This window comes from Rhamphochromis sp. 'chilingali', assembly GCF_963969265.1.
Source record: "Rhamphochromis sp. 'chilingali' genome assembly, chromosome: 22".
In the NCBI taxonomy this organism is placed as follows: domain Eukaryota; kingdom Metazoa; phylum Chordata; class Actinopteri; order Cichliformes; family Cichlidae; genus Rhamphochromis; species Rhamphochromis sp. 'chilingali'.
The window spans coordinates 29820780-29847189 of record NC_137950.1 but is presented as its reverse complement, the minus strand read 5'-3'; the positions used below and the strand labels follow the sequence as shown (position 1 = coordinate 29847189).

The window sequence follows — 26410 nt, the reverse complement described above, 5'->3', positions numbered from 1 at the left end:
ATTGATTATTCAGTTAATCAATGCTCAGCTGATTTCTTTTATTGATCAGTTGGGTAAACGCTTGCCTACAAAGAGCCAATCAGCAGCTGATGTGGGAGTCATAACAGCCAATCAGATTCAGGCACAGAACAGACCGCTGAGGTGAAGTCACCAAACTTGGGCTCGATTCCAGTTTATTGTAGGAATGAAATGTCAAGTTGAATTCATTTATAAATCACACATTTGTTTATTTACTTTAAGCTCAAGTTCTGCCTCCTAACGAGCTGCAAGCACTAAGTTAATAACATGGACAGGTTCAGCTTCCCCTTTCTGAGTAAGTTTCATTCAGTGGATGGTGATGATTTATTGACTGCTCGGTGCTAAAGCACACGGAGAGGAAACATGGAGTTTGATTTTCCCCGTCAGCATGAAGAGAAAGTACAGCAGGCCTCAGCAGTGAGTGTGATGGACGGCGGAGAGTCTAATGCATCATCCGGGCATTTAACCTGAGTCTTAAACTGGAGCACGAGCCCCGGAGTCTGCAGTCATGTAGGAAAGGCAGCGCGGTGAGCTGATGTGGGTTGGCCGGCAGAATCAGCAGCTGCAGAGGCGAGTCCCCTGCTGCTCTGTGGCGCTCTCGCTGCCAGCTTCAGCAGCTCTCTGAGGGAACCTGCTGACACCGAGACCGATGGCAGGAGTCCAGTCTGTCCGCCCATCTGTCTCTCTGTGTGGCGTTTCCACCCGGCTGGACTTCATTCCTGCCTTTCTCCTCCTCGCCCTCTCCCTCTGAGACGAAGAGCCCGACGGATAACGGAGAGGGGATGAGTCACAGCACAGAAAACAGAAGCCCTGCTGGTGCTTTCATTAGTTTTGTGCCTCCTGTTCAGGTTTTTGTTCACATACCAATGAAACCGAAGCTAGTTTCATAGACGGGTCCCGGCCTTTTGTGTCTGTAGCCCGCTCTCACCCCCGAGGAAGACAAAGGAGCTGCAGAGGGAGGAGTTTGGATCCAGCTGATCAAACATTAATTGTTTCCAGACTGTTGGATGAATAATTGAAGTGGAAGGTGTAGTCCTACCTGCAGCCTGAGCAGGTTTAACTTTGCTGTTTCAAAGTCGTTTCCTCAGGCTAATGTTTTCCATCAGGCCTTCAGCACAGATGGCACAGTTAGTGTCCTCTGTGGGCTGGCAAATCAAGATAGTGGAGTCCCCGTGTTAGATGAAAACAAGTTTGTGTGTGCGTGTTGGAGGCCGAAACGCTCTGCTGGGGTTTGGGTGGAGGTCACCTTGGTGTCGACCCAAAGATTAAAATCGTGCTTGCTGAGGCAGCATTTTGTAACGTGTTGTGTATCAATGAAAGAAAATGAGCATTTAACTCCAAGTAATTCCCCCCAAAGGTCAGCGTTACATCTGACCTCTGATTTGATCTCAGTCCTCATCATCCTGTGTCATCTTTGTAAATGAAATCTGAGCTTTTTGTTTCACTGGTGGAAATTTTCTTCTGCATGTCGGAGCTCAAATCGCAGCTCTGGTCGTGCGTTGGTGCCAAGCTAATGCTAACAGCGGATGGCGGTGTCTCTCTGTGCAATCCTCGTCCTCCGCTGTGAGCTTGTTGGAGCGATATCTGATGCCCTCTCCGTCTGTGCTGATGGAGGTCAGCAGCAGGAAATGTTTGGTGAATCTGTGGATCTCTAGCTGGGTGGTGTCTGCCTGCTGCTTCCTCACTGATCAGATCATGTGAGCCGAGCTCGGCGAGGACGAGCGTGGAGGAAACGGAACATGTAAACAAAGGCTGATGTAGTGATGTAAGTGTAGTTATTGATGCAGAAACAAATTACATCAGGACATGAGAAGGGTTCATGTAGAAAATTCATTCCTTTTAAAGTTTAAAGAAAATCAGTGAGACTGACTCCAAGAAGCCAGAAATCTTTATTTATTGAATTCATTTTTTAACTGCTTAGAAGAAATGAACCCAAAAACAGAAGAAAATACAATCTCTGAAAAACGAGCAGTAAAAAGAATATATGTCTGGAAATAAAGTGGAAATTGACTTAAAAATATTATTAAAAAGCATGAAAAACGAATCTAAAATTAAATTAATGGGAAATAAAAATTACTTTTTAAATCAAACGTGGCCGAAAAATATGAAGTAAATATTTCCTAATAAATACTGAAACATTCTCTGATCAAACTTTATTGACACAGAGGCGATAAACGCAGATCGAGTCAGAGAACAGCAGAAACCAATCAAAACATGAATATTTATTTATTTTTAATACGACTAAAAATAAAACAAAACATAATAAAAACAAAAAAGAAAAATTCAAAGATTAAAAAATAAAGTTTTAAAAGAAATGTAATAAAATTAAATGACAAAATCAGATGATCACACGCTAAATAAAAGAAAACAGAATAAATGATAAAGTACAATAAAATATTATTCATTATATAATATGAATGTAATAATAAGTAAAATAGCATCAGTTTCCCTCCACAGATCCATGTCAGGCTCACAGAGGACCTGTTGAGTTAGTAACGAGTCGCTTTCTTCAGATAGATGAAACGTGTTGTTTCTCAGAGGGAGACTCTGACGGGCTCTTCCTGTTTGGGGGAGAAAATACTGAAATATTAACATTAGATTTTATATCTCTTTCAGTCTTTTGAAAGAGCTGAAGAGACGAGCACAGAAAGCTGTCGATGCTTTAAACAACGACCAGCACAAACACATTTGTTTATGAAAATGACGAGAATCTCCTCCTGGATCCTCGCTGCCGTCACCGCCCGCTGGAGACCAGTCAGACCTGAAATCCCACGACACCGTCATCAGTGTGACTTCAGACTGAAAACTGTGGGAAAAGTTTACACATCCTCCGTGTGTGTCTGTGTTGGACGAGGGTGTGTTTGTTGGTCTAACAGCCACCCGGGCGGGGCTCTCCTGCTGTGTGTTTGCCTGCGTGGAGGTGGTAGAACCTCAGGCAGTTAATAGTTGACACAAGGCAGGATGATCCAGGAACTCACGTTCACACCACGTTCTGATCCTACCATCTGAATGTTGCCATGTTTCCACGTCTGGTGTTAAACATGCTGAGCCTGTGAACCGCAGCCTCAGCTTCCTGTTCTCAGCTGAGTGGGTCCCACCCAGTGGGGTCTGCAGCTGCTGCAGCCCTGTTTCATGTGCTGTGTGTTCAGAGAAGCTCTTCTGCAACCTGCCTCCATTCATGTGCATATTAAAATGCTAATTATTTAAAATAGTTTTTGCTGTTTTGATCAGTTTTTCGTATTTTTGAATAAATGTAAATTTTGTGCATAATGTTAATTTGTTGTTAAACTGGTTTAGGTGAATGTAGGAAAATAAATACACAATAAATGACTAAACTCCTCATATAACTCCAATATTTTCCAACAGCTGCATAGTTGGTAGCAGCATATGAATAGAAACAAAGCAATAAGCTGTCATCAAAAATGAGCTAAATATAATAATAATAATAATAATAATAATTCACAAAACAACAGCCAGCAAAGCTGCACGTCAGGCTTTTTGTCCATCACACAGATTTGAATGTTACAGCCTTTAAAATAATAAAGTAAATGAGGTCAGAGTTTTATTAAATTCGTATCTTTCCTGCGTGGAGCGCAGTAATGCGTGCGAGCCCGCCTCTTTCTTTACTGCCCGAGTATCTGGGCTAACAGCGTGGACATCAGGCCTGCAAGAAACCTGCTGCTGAGTCTGTGCGGATCGAATGATGACTCTCACGGCCTGCATCCGAGCGGCAGCCATGAATAATAAAACGGCTCGGCTAAATGTGGCTCTGTTGTTTTGATGGGGAGCCATCCTGACTGAGGAGGAGTCAGAAACCACACCGTGACCTGGACTGACGGAGAAACGATGACTCACTCTGACTTCAGGCTTCATTAGAGAGCCGCTTTCTTACGACAAATTGACAGTCTGGCTCATGTTTAAATGTCATGTCTGTTTAATTCACATGAGCTTGAGATGTGTAGGTCACTTAAACAGGGTTTTATATGTCTGGAAGATTAGTGCAGCTTTTTTGTGCTCAGTGATGGAGGCAGGGCGGAGGAGGAGGTAATGTTAGTCTGCCCTGAGCCAATAACATCTGTCCTCGGGTGATCTGCACGCACGGACGTGGAAATAAAGAGTCTGAGCTACAGCTCAGGAGCATTGTTATTGTTCTAACCGTGCAGACGTGATTATCAGGCTGCCATGTTTATCTGCGCTGCCTGCTTCTCAGCAGTCCTGTCCTCATTACCCATAAGGCTTTGCTGTTTGGGGTCAGTTTCATTTGGCACAGTTGGTAAATTTACAGCTGTCCACTGTAAATAAAGGACGGATGTTTTCTCTTGTTGTTCTTTTGGAGCCAGAAGTGACCATATTTGGACAAGAGGGCGGAGTCCCTGTTTTCTTGCTAATGCTAGTTAGCCTGGTTAGCAAGCTGCGTCTACAGACTGTGCAAGCGTAACGCAGACACAGTTACCTGCTAATTAGTGCTCAGCAACATCCAAATAATAAAACACTGGAGCTCGGACTTCTTGGACGCTCTGAGTTCACAGCAGCCATATTATTAATCAGCTAATTGCATTAGAAGGAAAGGCTAGCAGACCGCTAGCAGCTAAAGTCACTTGTGCCGCCATCTACCTGCATAATAAGTGAGATTTAATAAAGAACTAGCTTTAGAGCTAGCTACATTCATATCAGGCTGTAAATGTGTTTATTAGCGAGCCACAAGTGGACATTAGAAGAACTACAGTTTTTGTTGATGCACATGAAGTAGTTCATCACCAGCTGGTGGGACTCCTGAAAGCTCGAGGAGCTCAGATATGTCCTGCTGTTTTTTCCTCACCTGGACAGACGTGGGGAACCCCAGCAGCAGAGTTCAGATAAACCTGTGAGTGTTTCTGGTGTAACAACAGCAGCAAGCGTGTCCTCGTGAGTGCAGTTACATCACATCTGGCCTTTAAACCCTCCACAGCAGCACACAGTTCTCTTTATCTTTAAGAAGGCTCAGAGGCAGAGCGTTCACATGCAGTCTCTCCTGTTGTTATTTGAAGCAATTTAATAGGTCAAATATTACATAACAGACTCAGGCATTGAACGTAACGTGTGAATGAGGTGTTGTTTTTTAGCATCTTACAGAGAAGGTTTTATTGACACATTCGTTTATGCAGGCAGGCCAGTGAAGTGAAGCTTTGTTTCCCGTGTAACTAACAGTTACACGCAAAACACAGGAAAACTTTAAATAATGTTCTGCACTGTACAGATTATTACCCTTTGCAAAATAAAATGAAAATTCAAATGTAAACCTTACTTTTTGTTTTTTGAAACTCAAGTTATGTGTAGTAAAAGTAGCATTTCTCTAATTATAGTCTTTAGATTCCATATGACGTGAAAAATAAGAGGACCTAAACTCGAACCCTGAGGAACTCCGCTGTTTTATATTTTGTCCACCGGCTGCTGGTGGTGATGTGATGTGTTCAGTTTAGCCTTGTAATCAATGTAAAATAGAAAAATACCCTGCGATACCTTCTTTTGTTGTGCTTGTTGGTCAGGCTGAGAGTAACAATTGACTGATTATGGAAGATGATCCTGCTGCAGGAGCTGCAGATTCATTAAAATTCTCTCCTTTTAATGGATCGTCTTACTTTTTGTGACTTTTTGTACTTGCTGTCAAAGATTTGTGGTGTCACGTTTCGTGCACGCAGCGAGCTGCATCCACACCATCTGTTGTGTCGCGGGTCCATCTGTGAGCTCTGCTCCAGCAGCTTTTGGCCTTTCTCACTCCGAGTGTGAATGAAATCTGACCCCGTGGAGCGGAAACGTTCACCTGAGAATCTGAGAGAGAGCGCCGTCTGTCAGGAGACGACGAGGTCGTCGTTCCTGTGAAATAAACCCAGACGGGCAGAGTCCGGACTCTCGGACGTCTGACTCAGAACTCATCTTTAAGAAGTTATTGGCCAATGTCTGAATTTGTATAAAACAGTGATGAGTTTTGGCCCTGCTTCATTATACATGAAGTATTCTTTGGTTTGTGGCATGCATGGGTGCTTTTTGGTGGGTTTGGGGATTTCGATAAACCATAAATGAATATATTCCTTTATAATCTCCAGATTATTTGATGATGCCAATACTGACTGTTTGCAGCGGACCCCCTGCTCAGGACAGCGGTCCACAGTGATAAGTAAAGTAGCTGCGTGCATCCTGGCTGAACTGATTTCAGATTAATCGTTGTAGGACCTGCGTCCACATATGTGGACGTCACATTTTGGGTTATTTAGACCAAAATACTCAATTTTGCTCTACAAGGGCCTGATATCCACTTACGAGGACATTATGCTGCTACTGTTCTATCAAATTTTTAAACGCATATCCTTGTATGTGGCTCCTTTTCTCTTAGAAACAAAAATCAGGTGGAAAAAAAAAAATCAAATTTGTTTTTATATTCATCGGGTCCCAATCAGCCTAAATATCAAAGAGAAATTAAAAATGCTGCTGTGGAAGAGTTCGGGTCTTAGGAGGTTAAAGATGGACGTGTTTGACCTTTCCTGGCCGTCTCGCCGCCAGCCCTCGATTCCTCTCAGCTGAGTGAGCGGAGAACTGGAGCATGAAGACATCGATAGCTCAGAGCATGGCTGCATGGACGTACAGTAGAGGAAGAGGAGGGGGAGTAAGAGCAGGGGGGAGTCAAAGGAGGAGGCGGCGGCTGGTGAAGGGAAACAAAAGATGCTGTTTCATCTAGATTTTCACTTCACAGTTATAATTTTTCTGTAACATCCAAAGTTTGTGCAGATATGGAATTAAAACCATCTCAGACACGAGACCTCGCAGTGTAGCTACGCCCTCAGCGTGCGTGCTCTCGTTCTCTGACGGTTTTCCATTCAGTTACAGAGCTGAGTATGTTCTAGTATGTTTGTCTCGGCTGTCCATTAATCACATCCGTCTGGATTCACAGAGGCGCTCAGCACCTGTTTGTAGCTGCAGATGTCTTTTCTGATCGTTTCACTGATTGTTGGAGCTTCAGAAGATAAACGCTGGATGCTGATTCCCAGCAGCTCTGTTTTCTGGCTCATCTTCTGTGAACTGCATTAGTGAAAGTGACTCATAAGCACAGTACAGTCAGTCTCGGGCTCAGATCACCCCGGTATCCTTCATGGATACGCTCTGTCGATAACAAAGCCGTCAAGGTCAGGACACGTAAGCAGCACTCGGGCTTCTCTGCAGATTTCAGATCCAGACTCGGAGTTTAATGGAGAGCTGCTCAGATCATTTCCAGCTCTGTGTTCGTATCCTGGGCCTCCAGAAACAGCTTTGCATCACTGACACTTTTAAAACTTCCTTTCATGCAAAGTCTGTTTTCTATATAAATGAATGAAGGTAACTGCCGGTCCATGATTCACTGGCTTCAGCTCCAACACGAGCAGCTCAGATTCACCGATGATGGCAGACACCTCAGCACTCAAACGTCGTCTTTGGGGGGAAAAGCTGCACGTTTGGTATGGAGCCCACAGGAAGCTGCAGCTGAAATGGTGCAAAGTTCCGACTGGTTTGCAGTGAATTAAGTTACGTAAACTGGAACAATGGAGCAAACGTGGAGCTGCCTGTAATCCAGCCTCAGAGGGAGTGCTGTATTTCTCGAAGCCCACTTTTAACTGTGCATTAGTCCACTTGTGCTCTGCTAACACTACGTGTGGGAATTTGAAGGATACGGGCGTCTGTAGTTTTTGGTGCTGAGAATGGTTTTTATCTTTGCTCTTGTGAGGTTTGTTGCTGTAATCAGAGTTCACTCGTTTCTTATCCAAACGAACAAACAGCGAGTTGACTTTACACCTGGATTTTCATTCATTAATTCAAATGGACTCTGTGGCTCACAGCCAAACAGCCGAGGCCTTATCCACACCGCTCACACTCTGAGCTGACTTATCCTCCGTGTGTTTGCTTCTCTTATCTTAAACACACTTGTTCATCCGGCTTAAATCTCTCCTGTAAGTCATCCAGCAGCCTGACACCAAACTGGATTATGTGTGAGGCTTTAAAGACCCACGCAGAGAGGTCGGGGAACACCAGCGAGCGCTGACGCGGCAGGTCGTTGGTGCAGTGCACGAGAGGAGGTGAGGGAACCGACTGGACTTTCCTCGTCGCGGCTCACATGCAGACACTTTGGCACCGTGTTTGTTCAGCATGTACCACTTCAGATAGGCTGCACAGTGTCTTTATCTTGTGTGTTCAGTTATCTAACATGTGTCCTGGACTGTGGACAGTGACCACGATGTAAAACTACTACAGCTGTGTTTTTGATTGATAAGCACTCGTTTTGATCCATTCGGACACAAAGGTTATTGCTGAATGGGAACTAATGGTTGAGAGAATCATCAGTCATAAATCAGAGGTTCAGGAACCACTGTGAAACACTGTGATAAAGGGCCCGTGTTTCATTTCCAGCCCCACGTTTTTGTTCCTGAACCCTATGAAGGTAGCTTTGCATGATTCACAGTTGGAAATAAGCCTTTTTCCTCTCATGCTGGACCTTGCTGCACTCAGTTGTGTCTGAAAACCACACTTCCCTGTTATCCAACTTTCTTCTGACAGACTTTTCTTTGTAAACTTGAGATATGAACATCAGGTGGGCGGAGCTTGTGAGTGATCCCCTCTCTGAGGTCACACGGAGTCAACAATAGAACAAGCAGTGCACAGTTGTGTGTTTTGAGTAGTGTGCAGTCTGAGCATAAACAGCTCACTGTTTGAAACTCTGGCATGTTTAATATGAATGTTTGTACAGGAACCATGAAGTGTTCGGAGCATCAGTGCCAGCACAACACTGTCAAACATTCTGTGGGTCGGGATTGTTGCTCAGCTCAGTTTCAACTTGAAGAGAATCCAAATTAACAAGAGGCCCAGTGATGGAGAGATGCTGATAAATAACACAGGATGAAGAGAGAGAGACACAGTGTGCAGACACAGACGAGAGCGAGGAGAGAGGATCTCATTATGATTCTGCCCTGACCTCGTTCATCAGTCTTCATTCCTCCTGTGTGTCCTTGGTATCGCAGCAGTGCTTCTGCTGCAGTACAGCTGCACTCAGTCCTGCTCGCAGCACTTCAGAGGACTTTACACCAGCTTACATTCAATGCTTCAAGTCGTGGATTTGTCCTTTGTCCACTAAAGAGAAGTCGAGTCCCCACAAAGTGACCGACAGTTTTATGTCCCCACAACATTGGTAATACAAACGTACACACACACACACGCACACAGGAGGACAGTACTGCTGCAGGCTTTGTGACATCATCATGACTGGAGTTTTTGAGGACGTGGCTACGTGTCAGTCAATGTGACACAAGTGTAGAAAAACTCCCACCTGAACAGTTAATCGGTCTTCATCCCTAATCTCACCAGCCTGCAGCTGAAGCAGCACATGAATCATGTGACCTTAATCTGGACGTTAACCTTTTCACACTTATTTACCATCAGATGATGAAAACATCAGCGCTGCCCTGGTTACCTTTTTTAGCTCCACAGTAATAGTCCAAGCTTTGCCTTTGTGAGCACAACTCAACTACCTCGCAAGCTAACGGAAGCCATGGTTACCATTGTTTACACCCCCATGCTAACGTTAGCGCAGCACTCAACCAGCAAACAGCAGCGAGGGCACTCTTAGAGGAGCTCCTGGTGGGTGGACACCACACTGATCCACCAGGCGACCTCATGTGCCACCTTTCCATCACTCGTGACCATGACACACTTAAACTTCCCCCACAGAAATTCATCCTCAAAGCAGAAGCAGTAAAGCGAACCTGCTGCTGGAAAAAGTGGATTTAGTATTATATTTACATTGATGATGATGAGAGCGTTGGAAAGTCTGCCTCACAGCGGCGCTGTGCACAGAGTCTTCTACCTGAATTATTCATAAACCTTTATTCTGTGGATAAAATAAGAGTGTCTCATAAATGCAGTACTATACAGATGAAGTGAACGGATACACGATGGTGCCTCACTGAGGCGCTTTGCCCTCTGGCCACAGTGACGGTGACGTCCAGCTGTGCCCGAGTTCATCGTTCTTTACCAGCTGTGAGTGTTTGATGGGAAGCTGTGAGTCAGCTTTCTGCAGCATCTCTTTCTTCACATCAGTGACAGCAAACATGTTCTCAGTTTAGAGGTGAGACTTGATGCTGAATAATGTTGTTACTGTGAGGGAAGCACGTGGCCGCGCGGCCTAAAGCGCGGCGAGCCTTCGGGCCGTGCAGATGATCCAGCAGCTGGCCGCTGAAGTCACAAGCTCTTCGGCGGTCTCGCCTTACCTACCTCGCTCCTCCATAAGCACATCAGCTGTTTGATTTCAGGCCTCCAGAAAAGCTCGTGATGCTCAGTCGAGTTGAGGGCGAGCTCGGAGGGACGGTTCTGGTTTTAGCATCAGCGCAACGTGAGAGGGAGGCTTCGCTCCGACGCCAGAGTAACTGGCTGTAAATGACTCGTCGGTCTGTAATCTGTGCAACGTGTCTCGCGAAGGAGATCAAGTCATTTCCTTGTGACAGTGTGCAAAGTGACTTTGATGCGTCTTTATGTATCCCAGTAAAAAGTGCCATTGAAGGCCAAGAGGGCAAATCTAACAGCTCAGAGCTATAAGGATATTTGAGAGTGATTATAATGCACACTAATGTAGAGTCAGTGATACTTATAAACTGGTGGATCAGGAGTGTTCGGAGGTCTGACCAACACCAGCATGTGATGGAGGCTGTGTGGGCTCAGGAACACAGGTGTGTGGGTCCTGACAGAGTGAAGAGAATCGTCTCCTTCCAAAGAACAAAGTTATAAAATCAGAAGTTTTCATGCATTTTAAAGAGTAATTTAGCTGCTGCTGCTTCTTTAATTTGATCAACACATTTGTGATGATGTTTTATTTACGTTTTATTTTCTTGTCTAGTAGTACACAGTCACCCTGACCTTTATTTTGAAAGTTCAGTCATTTGTAACCATGTGATCCGTGGTTCGCCCGCTGCCTCTCGTCCCACGCTCAGCTGATCCAGAGCCTGCAGCAGAGTTCAGCCACTTTTAAACTTTTTCATCTATATAAATGATTTGTTTGATTATTTGAGCTCTGCAACAGCAGCTGCTGTCTGTGTTTGCAGCATTTAAAACCGTGACGTTCCTGAGCTCTGAGTGCTGACTCCGTGTTTGCTCTGCATTCCTTTCCAGTTGAAACGAGAGTCTCCTAAACTTAATTAAGATGCAGGAACCAGTGAGGCTACACCCTGTGGTCACATGTCTGTGTCTGTGGGAATTACTCACATGCACTCGTGTGCGTGTGTTGACACATTTGAGTTATGTGTACTGAACTCTTGTCGCTGTGGTTTTATGAACTTCTGCAACCAGATACACAAACCTGCGACCTGCTGCTGCAAGACTTCATGCAGCAGCAGGTCGCAGGTTTGTGTCCCTGCAGCTTCCCGGCCTCTGGATTTGCATGCAGTCTTACCTGTGTGTGTGTGTGTGTGTGTGTGTGTGTGTGTGTGTGTGTGTGTGATGGGTGTGGCATACCATTAATGTGTGTCTGTGTGCAGGAACAGCAGACTGTTTTTATTAGGGGCGGAGTGCATTTAAGCATTATCTCCACGCCAGCCCAAACACACACGTGCACACACAGACACACACACACACACACACACACACACACATGAGCCGGCGGCGCTGAAGCTGCAGAGCGATCAGCTGCCACATGTTTCAGCTGTTAATCACTGGCAGGAGTCAGAGCTGCTCCTCTCCGGATTTTTCCGCTCCCTCAGGGCTGTAATTTAGTTTCTGTGCAGACGCCGCAGCTCGGCTCTCTGCAGGAGGGCGGGGCCTGTCGGCTTCACACCTTCATTATATTTCATCGGGGTAGCTGACGTCATTGGTGCTGAGAAACTTCTGGAAATTTGCAGCATGCATCATCACCAAAATGAATGAAACTGTTGACTTTGTTCAGCAGGTTCAGTCTGGGCTCAGCTGTGGATGCTGACTGGGATTTAAAACTTGCCAACATGTTTGTTAGCAAGCAAACTTCAGCAAACTCTTAAACTTAGCTGGTTTATTGTTCTACCCACGTCAAGGACTAATCCCAAAGTGTAGGCCGGGGACCCCTGATGGGCCGAGAAGGTACTGCAGGTGACCGACAGTAATAACAGTTTGTTATGGCCTCAAAACATGAATGAAAACACAACAAGGAGTTGTTCATTTAAACAGTCCTGCAGCACTAACACGTATCTACAGTTAAATCCATTTTTCACTTTGTTTGAAAAAAACACACAATAGCTTTTATTTATAATACAGCGAGCCTCGCAGGTGGAAACATATTAAAAAATAAGGATCACAAACTGAGCTCTGCAGATTTCAGAAACTGAATTGTTTGCAAAAAACAAGTTTTGGACGCTGGTTTATCTTCACGCTGTCAGTGCACGACACACGTGCAGCTCCGTGTTTCTGCACGCGCATCACAGATGGTGTCATGTCAAGCTAACAATGCTAATGCTATAAAAGCAGCCTATCACGTAGCTGCTGTGGAGCAGAGCGACCAGCAGAAACTCAGACGACCACTTTCAGCGACTGTTTCTGGAGAGTCAGAGGGAACGGTTGGTGTTATGACTTGGAAATAAGCCTTTTTCCTCTCATGCTGGGCCTTGCTGCACTCAGTTGTGTCTGAAAACCACACTTCCCTGTTATCCACCGCGTGAGAGTTACCCATCTATCCACCCAGTCATCATCCACGTATTTGTTATTGATCTTATTTCTTACTGTGTAATTTTTTGCTTTTTTAAATCTTTGTACAGCACTTTGGCCAACATTTTGTTGTTATTAAATGTGCTTTATGAATAAAGTTCCACAGCACAGCTCCACAGTGTCACTCGAGCCTGTAAAGTTCAATCCCTGAACCTTCTGTCGTGATTCTTCCTCAGAAACTTTCTTTAAACCAGGAGAAAAGTTTGCTCTTAATGGGAAACTGAATATGGTGACCTCATGGAGGCGGGCTTTCCTTTACCATCAGAGGGATCATGTGATCACCCACTGTGGGCTGCCAGGCTTTTTTTATATCTCACCAAAGTGTCCCAGGCTGCTGCAGCTTTGTCCTGATCCTGCAGCTCTGCTCAGTGAGGAGCGCCTGCAGACGCTGCGCTGAGAGCTGCTTTGTTGTGCTTCAGAGAAACCGCAGCAAACGGGCGTTTGAAAGGTTTTCCAGTAAAGGTCCTTCGTAGCTCTACATGGAAGCGTTCTCTGAACTGGTTCTTGCTTTGCGTGATAACAAAGCTCCACCTGCAGCCTGTCGGTCTGCACTGAAACACAAGTGTCACACAGACTAAGCTGCAAAGTGCACGTGAAGCTAACCGAGGGAACCTCGCAGGACTCGTTTGACTCCACATGTCCAAACTTTGCTGCTGAAATTTGTCTTTTTTGTTTTTCTTTGGAAAACAATTTAAAACATTTTTTAATTTAATCAAATTTCATCACTGAGAGTTTTAGAAGAATAGTTTTCAGAACAGTTGACCTTTCTGAGGTCGTGACCTTTAACATCATCTTTTCCTGTCTTCTGTCCAGATCCTCTGACTCTGTGTCTCCATGGTGAAGTGGGCGGGGTTTGATGTCAGCCCCTCATCTCGTCGACCCTCCCGCCATGCCCACCATGGTCTCTAGGTTGCCCAAGTTTGGTTCTCGGCCCAGATCTCAGACGGCTCCCGCCGCCACCGCCGCTGTCAGCACCAGCGCTGCTGCTGCTGCTGCCGCCAGCGCCGGCACCCGCCTCACCAACGGGTTCTACCACCACCCTGGACCATCAGGGGGCAACGGCGCCCTAACGGCGCCCCCGTCCTCGGCTAAACAGAATGGATTTATCCGAGTGCCGAGTTCGATTTCTGTGAAATTGAGGAGAGAAAATGGATTGATGGTGGACGGCGGCGGTGATGGGGAGAGGGCGTGGAGCCGGGGGAAGGGCGGGTGGAATCGCAGCAGCGTCCAGCAGTTTTACTCCCAGCGTGACGCCAAAAAAGCAGCCTCTGTGGAAAAGGGGCGTGGCTTTGGCCTGCCTGTGCCATCATCATCATCGCCGTCTCCACAGTCCAGCCCCAGCACGCCTCCTGCTTCCAAAATCAGATCCAACAAACTGAGTCCATCAGGGCCGACCAACGGCGCCAAACACGCCCTGAACGGCGTTTCGGGGCCCAAACCGCGGCCCGGACCCAGCAGCTCTCTGAGACGGCCTCAGAGTTTCCTCTCTCGTGCCGGCGGTTCTGGTCCTGGATCTCGAGCTGGTTCCCCGTTCCAGAAGAAGACTCCAGCCAACCGCTCGTACTCCAGCGACAGCCTCGGCTCCGCTGTCTCCGTCCGGCTCACTGAAGACGATCGCTTTCGCTCACGGAGCCTCACCCAGGTCCGACGGCAGCCCTCCCCCACCCTCACTCCTTCCTCCGCCTCCTCCTCGTCCCTCCCTCAGTCCCCCTCCACCAGCAGGGCTCCACCTAAAGGCAGCCTGCTGAAACCACCTTCAGCGAGGTCGGGGGTCCCCTCCCTCCTGCCTCCATCTGCCTTAAAGAAACCTCTCCTACCCAGCCTGAGCCCCACCTCCAGGCCCAGTGGCATCAGCTACAAGATGTCACGCCCAACACTCATCAAGCAGTCCCGCCCACTGCGAGCGACGACGGCCAATCAGTGTGTAGACGACCAAGGACTGAGCAGACGGAAGGACTCTGTAGAGACGCCTTCGACGACAGAAAACAGCCCAGGTTCAGCTTTTAACTCTTTATTTTACCCACAGCTTTTTATTTTTGTCTGTTTGTAGTTTCTCTCTAACAGCTGCTCGTCCTCCTCCAGAAAACACTCCAGAGGCTCCGGACGCAAAGGAGCTACCGGCAGAGCCTGCATCCCAGGCAGAGGTGTCGATTTTAGGGGAGACGCTGGAGGACATGTCCCTGTCTTCCACCTCCTCTCTGGATAGAAACGACACCAGTCAGGAGTACATGGACGACTTTGACAACCTCGGTGAGATCAGATTTCTTATTTTATATAGATGTCAGTAAATTAGAATAATATCCGACTTCACGGCGACGCTTGTCTGCTGTTTGCAGGAAACGGAGGCGTCGGCATCCTGCTGCTCTCCTCCAAAAACGAGGAAGACGACTCCGGGCTCGACCAATCGTGCGCCAGGTTTGATGACGACAAGGTGGTCGCTAATTGTGTCACCAAGGCGACCGGGCTGTGTTTTCTGGATGATGGTATCGACTGGAGCAGCGTGAGACTCACAGGTGAGTTTTATGAGGAGCAGGAGGGAGGAGAAAAAGTGTCGAGACGACTGCTTAAAAAAAAAAATCCTGCTTGTGTTCAGGTGAACGAGGAGACCATCAGCTGACCCGACTCTCCCGCCGGAGACGGTCCAGTCAGCCGGACTACCACGAGCAGGTAGCGCCATTAAACCCATACAAAGAACTTTCTATCCACCAATCAGAAGGAGCTATCAGTGCCCACAGCAGCAGCTCTCTTTATAAAACCACAGTCTGCCAACCTATCGGCTAATGCTGTGGCTTAGCCTGTGCTAGCGGCCATATTCCTTGTAGTTTTGGGCCAACACTTCCTGTTACATTTGCCAGATTTTGTTTTTTAATTAGAGAAATCAATAAAAGCCAGTAGGCTGCTTCATTTGTATGAAAAAATAGAGTCTAACAGCACAAACACAGTCCGGAGGTCCAGTTCAGGGACTCCAGTTAGCTGAGGTGAAGCTAGCAGACAGCTAGCAGCTACAGCCGCCTGTGTCACCATTCACCTGTCAGTCAAAGAGGCCACACCCCTAATAATGCAGACTTTAAGCCTTAAAACAGTTTAAAAAGGTGAGTTGTGAAAACAGTTGATATGAAGAGTTTCTGTATGAGGCCGTCAGCATGTTTCTTTCTGCTGTAGAGCTTTAACACTGAGTCAGCCTCTAGTGGACATTAGAGGAACTGCAGGCTTTGATATCAGCACAGGAGGATGCTGCTTGGCCTCACCCTGCCTTCAGCCTCACCTCATAGACCCACTTCAGATATTTAGCCTCTTGAATTGTCACAGTTTCCTCCATTTGTCAAACCTTTAACCCATTTCCAGAAACATGACATAATCTTTGAGTCATACTTTGACCTGACTCACAGCTCAGCTGCAGCAGGTGAAAGCAGCCCCACACGTGGACAGTTAACAGGCAGGGTGTAGACGTGGTTTCTGTCCCTGAAAGCCGGGTGAGGCAGGACGCTGTTGGGAAAGACAGAGGAGGACGTCTGTCCTGCTCTCATCTGCAGTCATGAACGTTTAATAAAAGCTGAAAAACTCCACGTGGTCTGAATCAAACATGTCCGTCCCCTCTGCAGGGCGGCTCGTCCCTGGACCTGTCCCCCTCCGACAGCTGCGGGTCCGGGGGCACCTACATGTGGGACGAGGAGGGTCTGGAGCCCCTGGGGGGCGTCGCCACAACCGCGTCCATTCACACCAGCAGCAACACCACCCACCACATCGGGAGCTTCGACTCCGACCTCAACAGCATCGTAAGGACAAACCTGCAGCTCACACACATTTGCCCCCAACCTTCCTCCAGGCTGGTTTGTAGTTTGGATGATTTCGTGGCAGCGCAGCAGAGAAATGACAAAGAGGAGCGTTTAACATTCAGGAGGCGTCTGCTGTGCTGCTCCGCTGAGGTTTGCTTCCACAGAGACGGCACAATGGAGACGCTTCATCGTGATGGAGTCACGTGTCAGATTAGCACAAAGTTTTTAAAGTCTGAGCTCGAGGCCTCTCAGGGGAGCTCAAAAAACAGCTTCACTCAGACTGATCTTGTGTTTTGATTTCATTGATTTGAAATGTCCAAAGTTTAGTCAGAGTTCATGTTTAACCCACAGTTTCATTTATCAAACTGAAAATCAGACATTTTAATCTCACGATGAACGCTGGTGTCACGTTTCAGCTCATCTAAGTCTGCAGGAAGTCCTCTGGCTCCCTCTTGTGTCCACTCTGTGAGTTACACTCACGGCCGATCAGATGTCCTGTTCTTCTTCTTGTTCTGCCCTTTCTTCATTTCTCTTCTATAATTTCTCTTTAGAAATTATAGAAGATTATATATATTTATATTATATATATTTACATCATGTTGTTGTTGTTCCTTTTATTCTTTGTACTCCTCTTTAGTCTCGTCCTCACTCCACCTTTCTTCTTCTTCTTCTTCTTCTTCTTCTTCTTCTTCTTCTTCTTCTTCTTCTTCTTCTTCTTCTTCTTCTTCTTCTTCTTCTTCTTCTTCTTCTTCTTCTTCTTCTTCTTCTTCTTCTTCTTCTTCTTCTTCTTCTTCTTCTTCTTCTACAGTTGAAGGGATGTTAAAGGTTCCCTCACTGTTTATACTCCCTTAAATCCAGCTGCGGTTTCTGTATTTGTGGTCAGGAGTTTATTTTTTACTCCGCAGTGACACGTTCAGTGTTCAGCATCTCTCTCTCTTGACCTTCCTCATGCATCCTTTCTATTTTTGAACAATATCAGACATTTATTCAGTAAAGTTTGTCTCCAGCTTCCAGTGTCCACTGAAACTTTACAGACACTGATGTTCATGAGATGATGAGAGATAAGATAAGATAAGATAAGATAACCTTTATTAGTCCCACACGTGGGAAATTTGTTTTGTCACAGCAGGAAGTGGACAGTGCAAAAGTTATGAGGCAAAAATTAGAATACAATAAGAATAAATACAGTACACAGCTGTACAGAATAGAATAAAATAAAATACTATATACAGTAGAATAAAATAAAATAAATATACAATAAGATAAAAATAGAATACGAATGCTATATACAACTGAGTAAAAATACAACGATGACAGAAAGGATTATTGCACTTAGTGTTATTGCATATGTATGGATGTGTGTGTTTGTTCAGTTAAAGTCTTTGTTGTGGAGTCTGACAGCAGTGGGGAGGAAAGACCTGCGAAATCTCTCCGTCCCACACCGTGGGTGCCGCAGTCTCCCACTGAAGGAGCTGCTCAGTGCTGTCACAGTCTGCTGCATGGGGTGGGAGACGTTGTCCAACAGGGATGACAGCTTAGCCGCCGTTCTCCTGTCACTCACCACCTCCACTGGGTCCAGAGGGCATCCTAGAACAGAGCCGGCCCTTCGGATCACCCTGTTCAGTCTCTTCCTGTCCCCAGCAGAGATGCTGCCGCCCCAGCAGACCACACCATAAAAGATAGCAGAAGCCACCACAGAGTCATAGAAGGTCTTCAGGAGTGGGCCCTCCACCCCAAACGACCTGAGTCTCCGCAGCAGGTACAGCCTGCTCTGCCCTTTCCTGTAGAGGGCGTCTGAGTTATGAGTCCAGTCCAGTCTGTTGTTCAGATGAACACCAAGGTACCTGTAGCTGTCCACAGCCTTAATGTCCATACCCTGGATGTTCAGTGGTTGCAGTGGAGAATGCTTGTACCTGCGGAAGTCTACCACCAGTTCCTTGGGTTTACTGGCGTTGATCTGGAGGTAGTTCAGCTGGCACCAGTCCACAAAGTCTTGAGTCAGTCCTCTGTACTCCTTGTCGTCCCCATCAGTGATGAGGCCGACTATTGCAGAGTCATCAGAGAACTTCTGCAGGAAGCACTGGGTGGAATTGTGGGAGAAGTCTGCAGTGTAGATGGTGAAGAGGAACGGAGCCAGAACCGTTCCCTGTGGGGCCCCGTACTGCAGACGACCCTGTCCGACACACAGCCCTGAGTCCTCACATACTGTGGTCGGTCGGTGAGGTAGTCCAAAATCCAGGTAGTGAGGTGATGGTCCACTCCAGAGTTCACCAGCTTGTCCTTCAGAACCGAGGGAAGAATGGTGTTGAAGGCACTGGAGAAATCAAAGAACATGATTCTCACAGTGCTTCCAGCGGTCTCCAGGTGAGCGAGGGAACGATGTAGGAGGTGAATGACGGCATCATCCGCGCCAATGCCAGGCTGGTAGGCAAACTGAAGTGGGTCCAGTGATGAGCTTGTTAGGCGCCGAAGCTGAGCCAGGACCAACCGCTCCAGGGTCTTCATCAGGTGGGATGTCAGAGCCACCGGCCTGTAGCTGTTGAGGTCCTTGGGGCGTGAAGTCTTTGGCACTGGTACAACACAGGAGGTTTTCCAGAGCTGTGGAACTCTTCCCAACCTCAGGCTCAGGTTGAAGAGGTGCTCCATCACCCCACACAGTTGGTCCGCGCAGGACCTGACGACCCTCGAGCTGATGCCATCTGGGCCCGCTGCCTTCTTGCCATTAATCCTCCTCAGTTCCCTCCTAACCTGGGTGGTTGAGAGAGACAGGCTGGAGCCTTGTGTTGAGTGTGTATTGGATGCTGTTGTTGGGGGTGGGGGGGAGTGAGCAGGGTGAATAGAGGAGGTGTGAAGTGTCTGAGGTGTCTGAAGTGTCTCGCCACTGGGCGAGAGAAGCTGGAAGCTCCCATTCTTCTCACGGTTTTCCAGTTTTAAGAGCATCTCTGCTAAAGTCCGACTGGTTTATCGGTATTATGGACCGTAATGGTTACAGATGTATGTGTCGGTGTCAGCTTGTATAACAGCCAATAAATGAAACCTTATAACGTGGATAAAAACACCGTTCGACCATGTTATCAGTGCGGATGTTGCATAATTTATCCACCAGAGGGCACTCTGCAACCTCCCTGATGAAAACACAACAACCAGCTGAAATAAATAAATAAATAAACTGGCACAGGAAACAGGAAGTCAGTTTAAACATCCTGTATCTGTGCGGCTTAAACGCCACCCGGCCATTCTGCTTGTTGCAGGTTAATAAATCGCACTTCGTTAGCATCAGTGTTTACTGGGAGCTACAGCTGCCATAAACGACTAATGTTTCTGTCTTCTTATCAGACATGAAGTGAGCATCTGGGTGGTGTTACACAAAGCTGAAGGCTAACAGTCAAAGGGATTCAGATGTGTTAAACTGCTTCGAGCCGTGGCTTCATGTACGCTCTGTCCTGTTGAGTAAAGTTAATCTCCATCCTGAATGATGCTGAGAGGCTGTTAATGAGCTCCCGTCTCCATGTGCCCTCTGCGTTAATGAGCTGTGGGCCCAACGAGTGATTGATCGCAGTGAGCTGAGGGTCTTAATGATGTGAGGACATTAACGAGCTCTGGACTGATGGCTCAAGCCTTTCTCGTCTTTAAGCTTTAACCTGATTGTCTTCTGTTTGTTGGCAGATGTGAAACTGAAATTATCATTAGAAATGTTTGACCCGACCACCAGGGGTCAGTGTTGCCTCAGGGGAAAGCTTTGCTCTGTTTGTTTTAACAGACGGGTCAGGACAACGACGAGGTTTCTGTGTTTTCATCAGAGCAAGGACAGAAAAAGAGGAGGAGTAACGATGATCACAGGGGGGCGTGGCACGAGGAGAGTTTAAGAAATGTTATGAAACAAAACTAAAATTTTTAACTCTCCAAAAGTTGATTCTGTTCATCCGGATGTAGCATTTTTTTTTTTTTTTTTTTTTTGACTGTTCATTAATGCAAATGTTTAATCAATTAGTCACGTGGCAACTGCTCTGTGCATTTAAGCTTTTATGGTGAAATTCTCCCCTCTTTATTTATAAAGTTTTGCACATGTAATTTAACATATCAGGCCCAATACAGCAAGTATCAACCGATATAAAGACATATATCAAAACAAATTAGGCCATCGAAATTCGGATAATAACAATAAAACAGAAAAAAAAAAAATAAATAAATCAACTCCCTCCCAAAACCATAACAGAAGGGAACCCTGTGGTACAAAAGTTTAGTCTATTGTAAGTGTTTTCAACGAGTTAAAGTAAGTGATAAAAGGCTGCCACATCTGTGAGAACTTATTAACATTTCCTCTGAGTCTAAATTTTATTTTCTCCATTTTTAAAAAGAATGTAGCGTTTTGTGGGGGAAACGTTTCATCATCATCCAGGTGACGTCTTCAGTCTCAGCTGACTGCAGGCTTCAATCTTATAAACAGGACATTTGCATAATGACTGAAACCAGCCCAGTGAAGCAACAATGGGCTGGGAGGGCAGTTCCTTCATCTTAATTATGCAAATTCTCATGACCATTGATCAACAACCACTGACCAAAGACCATGTTAACATTTTTAACCACTTTTTATTCCACAATAAAAGCCATAAACAGAATTGGCAGATAAGAAGTTGCTTCCTGTTTAGGCTGGATTAATACGGAAACGAGAGCAAGCCGAGAGCTCAGCAACGTGTTTCAGTTTTATGTTTTTATTACAACATGCTGACGTCGGCCTTTTGATGTCACTGTGATGTCAGAGGGCATCTTCTTCATGCTCTTCCTGTTTCCTCCTGTAGAGGGCAGTGCTCGTTATTACATCTTTAGGTTGAACCTTCTCATGATTTATTGATTATAAAATCAGTACATACTATAATGTTGTGTTGTGTTCTCCTGTCATGGACTCGGTTAGCGCTAAAGTAGCGTTTAATGACGTTACTTTAGCTTCTGTGCTCACAGCTCTATGAAATACCCTGAAGTCTAAATCAGTGATTTAGTTTCTTGTTGATACGTGTTTTTGTGAATGATGTGGGCAGAAGAATGAGAGAGAAGGAAAAGGAAGAGAAAAGAAGGGAAGAAGGGCAAGAGGAGGGAGGTGAAGTGACAGGATGGAAGTAGGAGAGGAAGAGGTGAAGATGACAAAGAGGAGCAAAGAGATGAGGGAGCAGGAGGAGATTAGGAGGCGGTGCGTTGATGTGGATGACTGCTCTCAGCCACCAGGGTGTGTGAATGCGTGCGTTTGTGTGTGCGTGAATGCGTGCGTTTGTGTGTGTGTGTGTGGCTGTGGCTGAGCACATGCAGGCAGATGCTTCTGCATGAAGCAGCCTCCGAACTCTTGCACAGACAGAAGAACTCAGAGCTGATCAGCAAGCACAAAAGACCTGCTGACGACGAGGGGACGGTCTGTGCCTTTTGTCAGCTGCTTCGTTAAATTGTTGTTGATTTTTTTTCTTTGGTCTTTGTGTTTCTTCGAGGTCGGCGGTCTGTGCAGCACGGCACTTTGTCTGATCACCTTGTGCAAAACTAGAATCAAATAGAGAATTATTCAATAAATGTTCTTTTTCCTCTAACACACAAATATCGAGATACTATCAAGTTTTCCGACCGCTGTCCTGGATGATAGAAGGATCATCTGCTGCTGTTTTCTGATGACGCTCGTTTATTTTTTCAGAATAACTTTAAAAACACGGTCAGCATGTGTCCTTCTGTAAATGAACGGAGCTCAAAGCTGATCCTTAACCTGTAGCCTGCAGATGTCCTGTGACATGTTACACAATACAAGGTAAAACCTACTGTTCAGGTTTAACTGATAGATATGATTGATTAGTTATAGATATTTATCCTCAGAGCTCTGACAGCAGTCAGACAGAGAACGTTTCTTTGTTTTAAAGTGATGCACCGTTTCTTCCTCGTGGCTCTGCTAATAAAAGTTTTTATTAAATACATTTTAAAGCTGCATGAAACTCTTTAGTTTTGGAGCTGCGTGGATTTGTGAGTGGTCGTGTTGTTGTCGTTAACCAGCTGCAGTAACAGGTGACCCAATGATGTGAAAGCCGCTCGCTCAGTGAGTCGTGCTTGTATCCGATTTTATCAGCTGATGTTCACACTAACAGCAAAATCTGCTGAGTTTAGGTTTGAGGAAAGGAAATCAGGGAAGCAGGGTCCAGATTTCCAAAAACGTGTTTTCTTTATTTACAAGATAAGAAAACGGAGACGTCTCGGTGTTCTTTCTTTATCTCCTTTTAATGTTTCTTTTCCAAAATAAAGGACAGGAAGCTGTAACTGTTCAGTCGGGATAGGTTTGGACCTAAACAACACTTCACTGAGTGGATCCGTACTCTCATCTTTCCTGTGTGGTGCTCTGTAGAAAGGAGCATTTGTATTTCCAGCTCTGGATGCTCTCGTTCGCTGTCTGCACGCTGACGTTAGAAGTTCCTGAAACATTTTCTGCTCATTGAATTTAGCCCGGTGTGTTTTCTTGGAGTCGGCTTATTAAAGACCGCGTGTCTCTGTCGTACGCTGTCTTTCAGGACATCCTGAACAACCTGGACTCTTGCGATCTGGCTGATGATGATCTCATGCTGGACGCAGACTTCCCAGAGGATGGCTCTCTGCACAGCGGTACGTCTGAACATGTGCAGATATCACTGATACCTGTAAAGTGAAATGATGGATCCCAGTAAGGACGTAAAGTTAAATTTTATTCATACAGCGTCAAATCACATCAAAGGTCACCTCAAGGTGCTTTGTATTGTAAGGTAGACGCTACAATAATGCATCCAGAGAAAAACCCAACAATCATACAACCCCCTATGAGCAGCACTTTGGCGACAGTGGGAAGGAAAAACTCCCTTTTAACAGGAAGAAACCTCCGACAGAACCAGGCTCAGGGAGGGGCGGGGCCATCTGCTGTGACCGGTTGGGGTGAGAGAAGGAAGACAGGATAAAGACATGCTGTGGAAGAGAGATAGAGATTAATAACAGATATGATTCAATGCAGAGAGGTCTGTGAACACATAGTGAGTGAAGAAGAAACACCCAGTGCATCATGGGAATCCCCCGGCAGCCTACGTCTATTGCAGCATAACTAAGGGAGGATTCAGGGTCACCTGGTCCAGCCCTAACTATATGCTTTAGCAAAAAGGAAAGTTTGAAGCCTAATCTTGAAAGTAGAGATAGTGTCTGTCTCCTGAATCCAAACTGGAAGCTGGTTCCACAGAAGAGGGGCCTGAAAACTGAAGGCTCTGCCTCCCATTCTACTTTTAAATACTCTAGGAACAACAAGTAGGCCTGCAGAGCGAGAGCGAAGTGCTCTAATAGGGTGATATGGTACTACAAGGTCATTAAGATAAGATGGGGCCTGATTATTTAAGACCTTGTATGTGAGGAGCAGGATTTTGAATTCTGGATTTAACAGGAAGCCAAAACAGGAGAAATCTGCTCTCTCTTTCTAGTCCCTGTCAGGACTCTTGCTGCAGCATTTTGGATCAGCTGAAGGCTTTTCAGGGAGTTTTTAGGACATCCTGATAATAATGAATTACAGTCGTCCAGCCTGGAAGTAATAAATGCATGAACTAGTTTTTCAGCGTCACTCTGAGACAGGATATTTCTAACTTTAGAGATGTTGCACAAATGGAAGAAAGCAGTCTTACATATTTGTTTAATATGTGCGTTGAAGGACATGTCCTGGTCAAACATGACTCCAAGGTTCCTCACAGCGATACTGGAGGCCAAGGTAATGCCATCCAGAGTAAGAATCTGGTTAGATACCATATTTCTAAGCTTTTCAGGGCCGAGTACAATAACCTCAGTTTGATCTGAATTAAGAAGCAGAAAGTTAGCGGCCATCCAGGTCTTTATGTCTTTAAGACATTCCTGCAGTTTAACTCATTGGTGTGTGTTATCTGGCTTCATGGACAGATAGAGCTGGGTGTCATCAGCATAGCAGTGTAAATGTATGCTATGTCTTCTAATGATGCTGCCTAAGGGAAGCATGTATAATGTAAACAGAATTGGTCCTAGCACTGAACCCTGTGGAACTCCATAATTAACCTCAGTGTGTGAAGAGGACTCGCCATTTACATGCACAAACTGGAGTCTATTAGATAGATATGATACAAACCACTGCAGCTCTGAAAGCTGTTTCTGTGCTGTGATGAGCTCTGAAACCTGACTGAAACTCTTCAAATAAACCTCTGCAGATGATCTGTTAGCTGTTTGACAACTACTCTTTCAAGGATGTTTGATATGAAAGGAAGGTTGGAGATTGGCCTATAATTAGCTAAGACTGCTGGGTCTAGAGATGCTTTTTGAGTAAAGGTTTAACATAGCTGATTATTAGAGATAGGTTGATCCTATTTAAGATCGAAGCATTAGTATAGCTAATAATAATAGCTGCTCTACTCTATGTTGGTACAGGGCATTGAAGATGATAACAGTGGGTGGATTATATTCTTAAACTTAGTTACAGCGCTTTCAGAAAGACATCTACTGTGATAAAGTCTACTCTCCACCGCTGTGTAATCAATTATTGTAAATGTAAATGTTATCAGGAAATGATCAGACAGGAGAGGGTTTTCAGGAAACACTGTTAAATGTTCAGTTTCTATGCCATATGTTAAAACAAGGTCTAGAGTGTGATTAAAGTGGTGGGTGGGTTCTTTTACAGTTTGAGAGAAACCAATCGAGTCTAATAACAGATTAAATGCCATGTTGAGGCTGTCATTTTTAGCATCTACATGGATGTTAAAATCACCCACAATAATTATTTTATCTGAGCTCAGAACTAAATTAGATATAAAGTCTGAGAAATCAGACAGAAACTCTGTGTAAGGCCCAGGTGGACGATAGATGATAACAAGTAAGACTGGTTTCTGAGTTTCACAGCTGGGGTGGACGAGGCTAAGCATCAGGCTTTCAAATGAATTAAAAGTCTGTTTGGGTCTTAGGTTGATTAATAGGCTGGTGTGAAAAATTGCTGTCACACCTCCCCCTCGGCCTGTGGGGCTGTGGTTTAGCCAAAATACAGCTTAGCCAAAAGATGCTAACAGCTGAGACAACAAAATCAGCTGAGACTGCAAAGTGAACTCAGATGTGTAGTTTAGACTTAGGGTTAGGGGGTTAGGGTTCACCAGTTTAACTGACTGAAGGTTTTCTCAGAGACCGTTTGCTAACAGCTGCTGGACACTTGGGATCATCATGCTGGGGGCGGGGCTTAGTGCTGGCGTCATTTAAAAAGTATTGTAAAGGGAACCAGAGTGATGCAAGCTTTCAGGATGTCCTACAAAAACAATCATCCTCTGTTTGGAGTTAAATCCTTACTGGTTGTCATGGTGATCTGCACGTCGCGTCAGTGCGAGCAGCAGGATCTGTGCAGGGCTCAAAAGCTTCAGCGGTGACCACAGCGCCGCGTCTCCGGTCAGTGTTGACTCTTGTTTGATTTTTCGGCTGCAGACGGAGACGGGCTGTCCCACATGGCTCAGTGGAGGAAGAGGCAGCTCTGCTGGGGGACGCAGGACGTCCACAACGACAATGAAGGGTGAGTGGAGCTCGTTTGTCTATCAGCTCAATTTATTTGATTTTATGTAAGGTTTTTTTTGTGTCTGTGTACCTCATTGTTTTTGATATTTGTAAATTCTGATTATTTTAGTCTTTTCTTTTAATTTCTCGTCATTTAAACACAACTTTTAGTGGATTTAATAGTTGTTTTAAATGGAAATGATGCCCTGGGGCACAAAAGATTTAACCCATAGAAGTACTGAGATTATTAGTATCAGCCTGATTATGTTGTTATTGTTGGTGAGAGAAAAGGACTGTCCACGCTGAGGGCTCGGGGTCAGAGCGGGTCATTTAGAGGTCGAGATCGATGTTGACTGTGAGGAAAATGTCACAGATTG

General features: G+C 45.6%; 1 protein-coding gene across 3 annotated transcripts in view; it reads left to right on the top strand.

Moving 5' to 3' along the window:
- Positions 1–26410, top strand: part of LOC308390664 (serine-rich coiled-coil domain-containing protein 2-like) — a 43993-nt gene that overhangs the window by 1365 nt on the left and 16218 nt on the right. For all 3 annotated transcript variants that reach the window (XM_080872895.1, XM_080872896.1, XM_080872897.1), the window contains exons 2-8: positions 13552–14732; positions 14821–14988; positions 15075–15251; positions 15332–15405; positions 16341–16514; positions 23045–23135; positions 25968–26052. In XM_080872895.1, coding sequence (XP_080729021.1) covers positions 13595–14732; positions 14821–14988; positions 15075–15251; positions 15332–15405; positions 16341–16514; positions 23045–23135; positions 25968–26052 — 1907 coding nt within the window. In that variant the 5' untranslated portion in view covers positions 13552–13594. The remainder of the gene's footprint in view (positions 1–13551; positions 14733–14820; positions 14989–15074; positions 15252–15331; positions 15406–16340; positions 16515–23044; positions 23136–25967; positions 26053–26410) is intronic.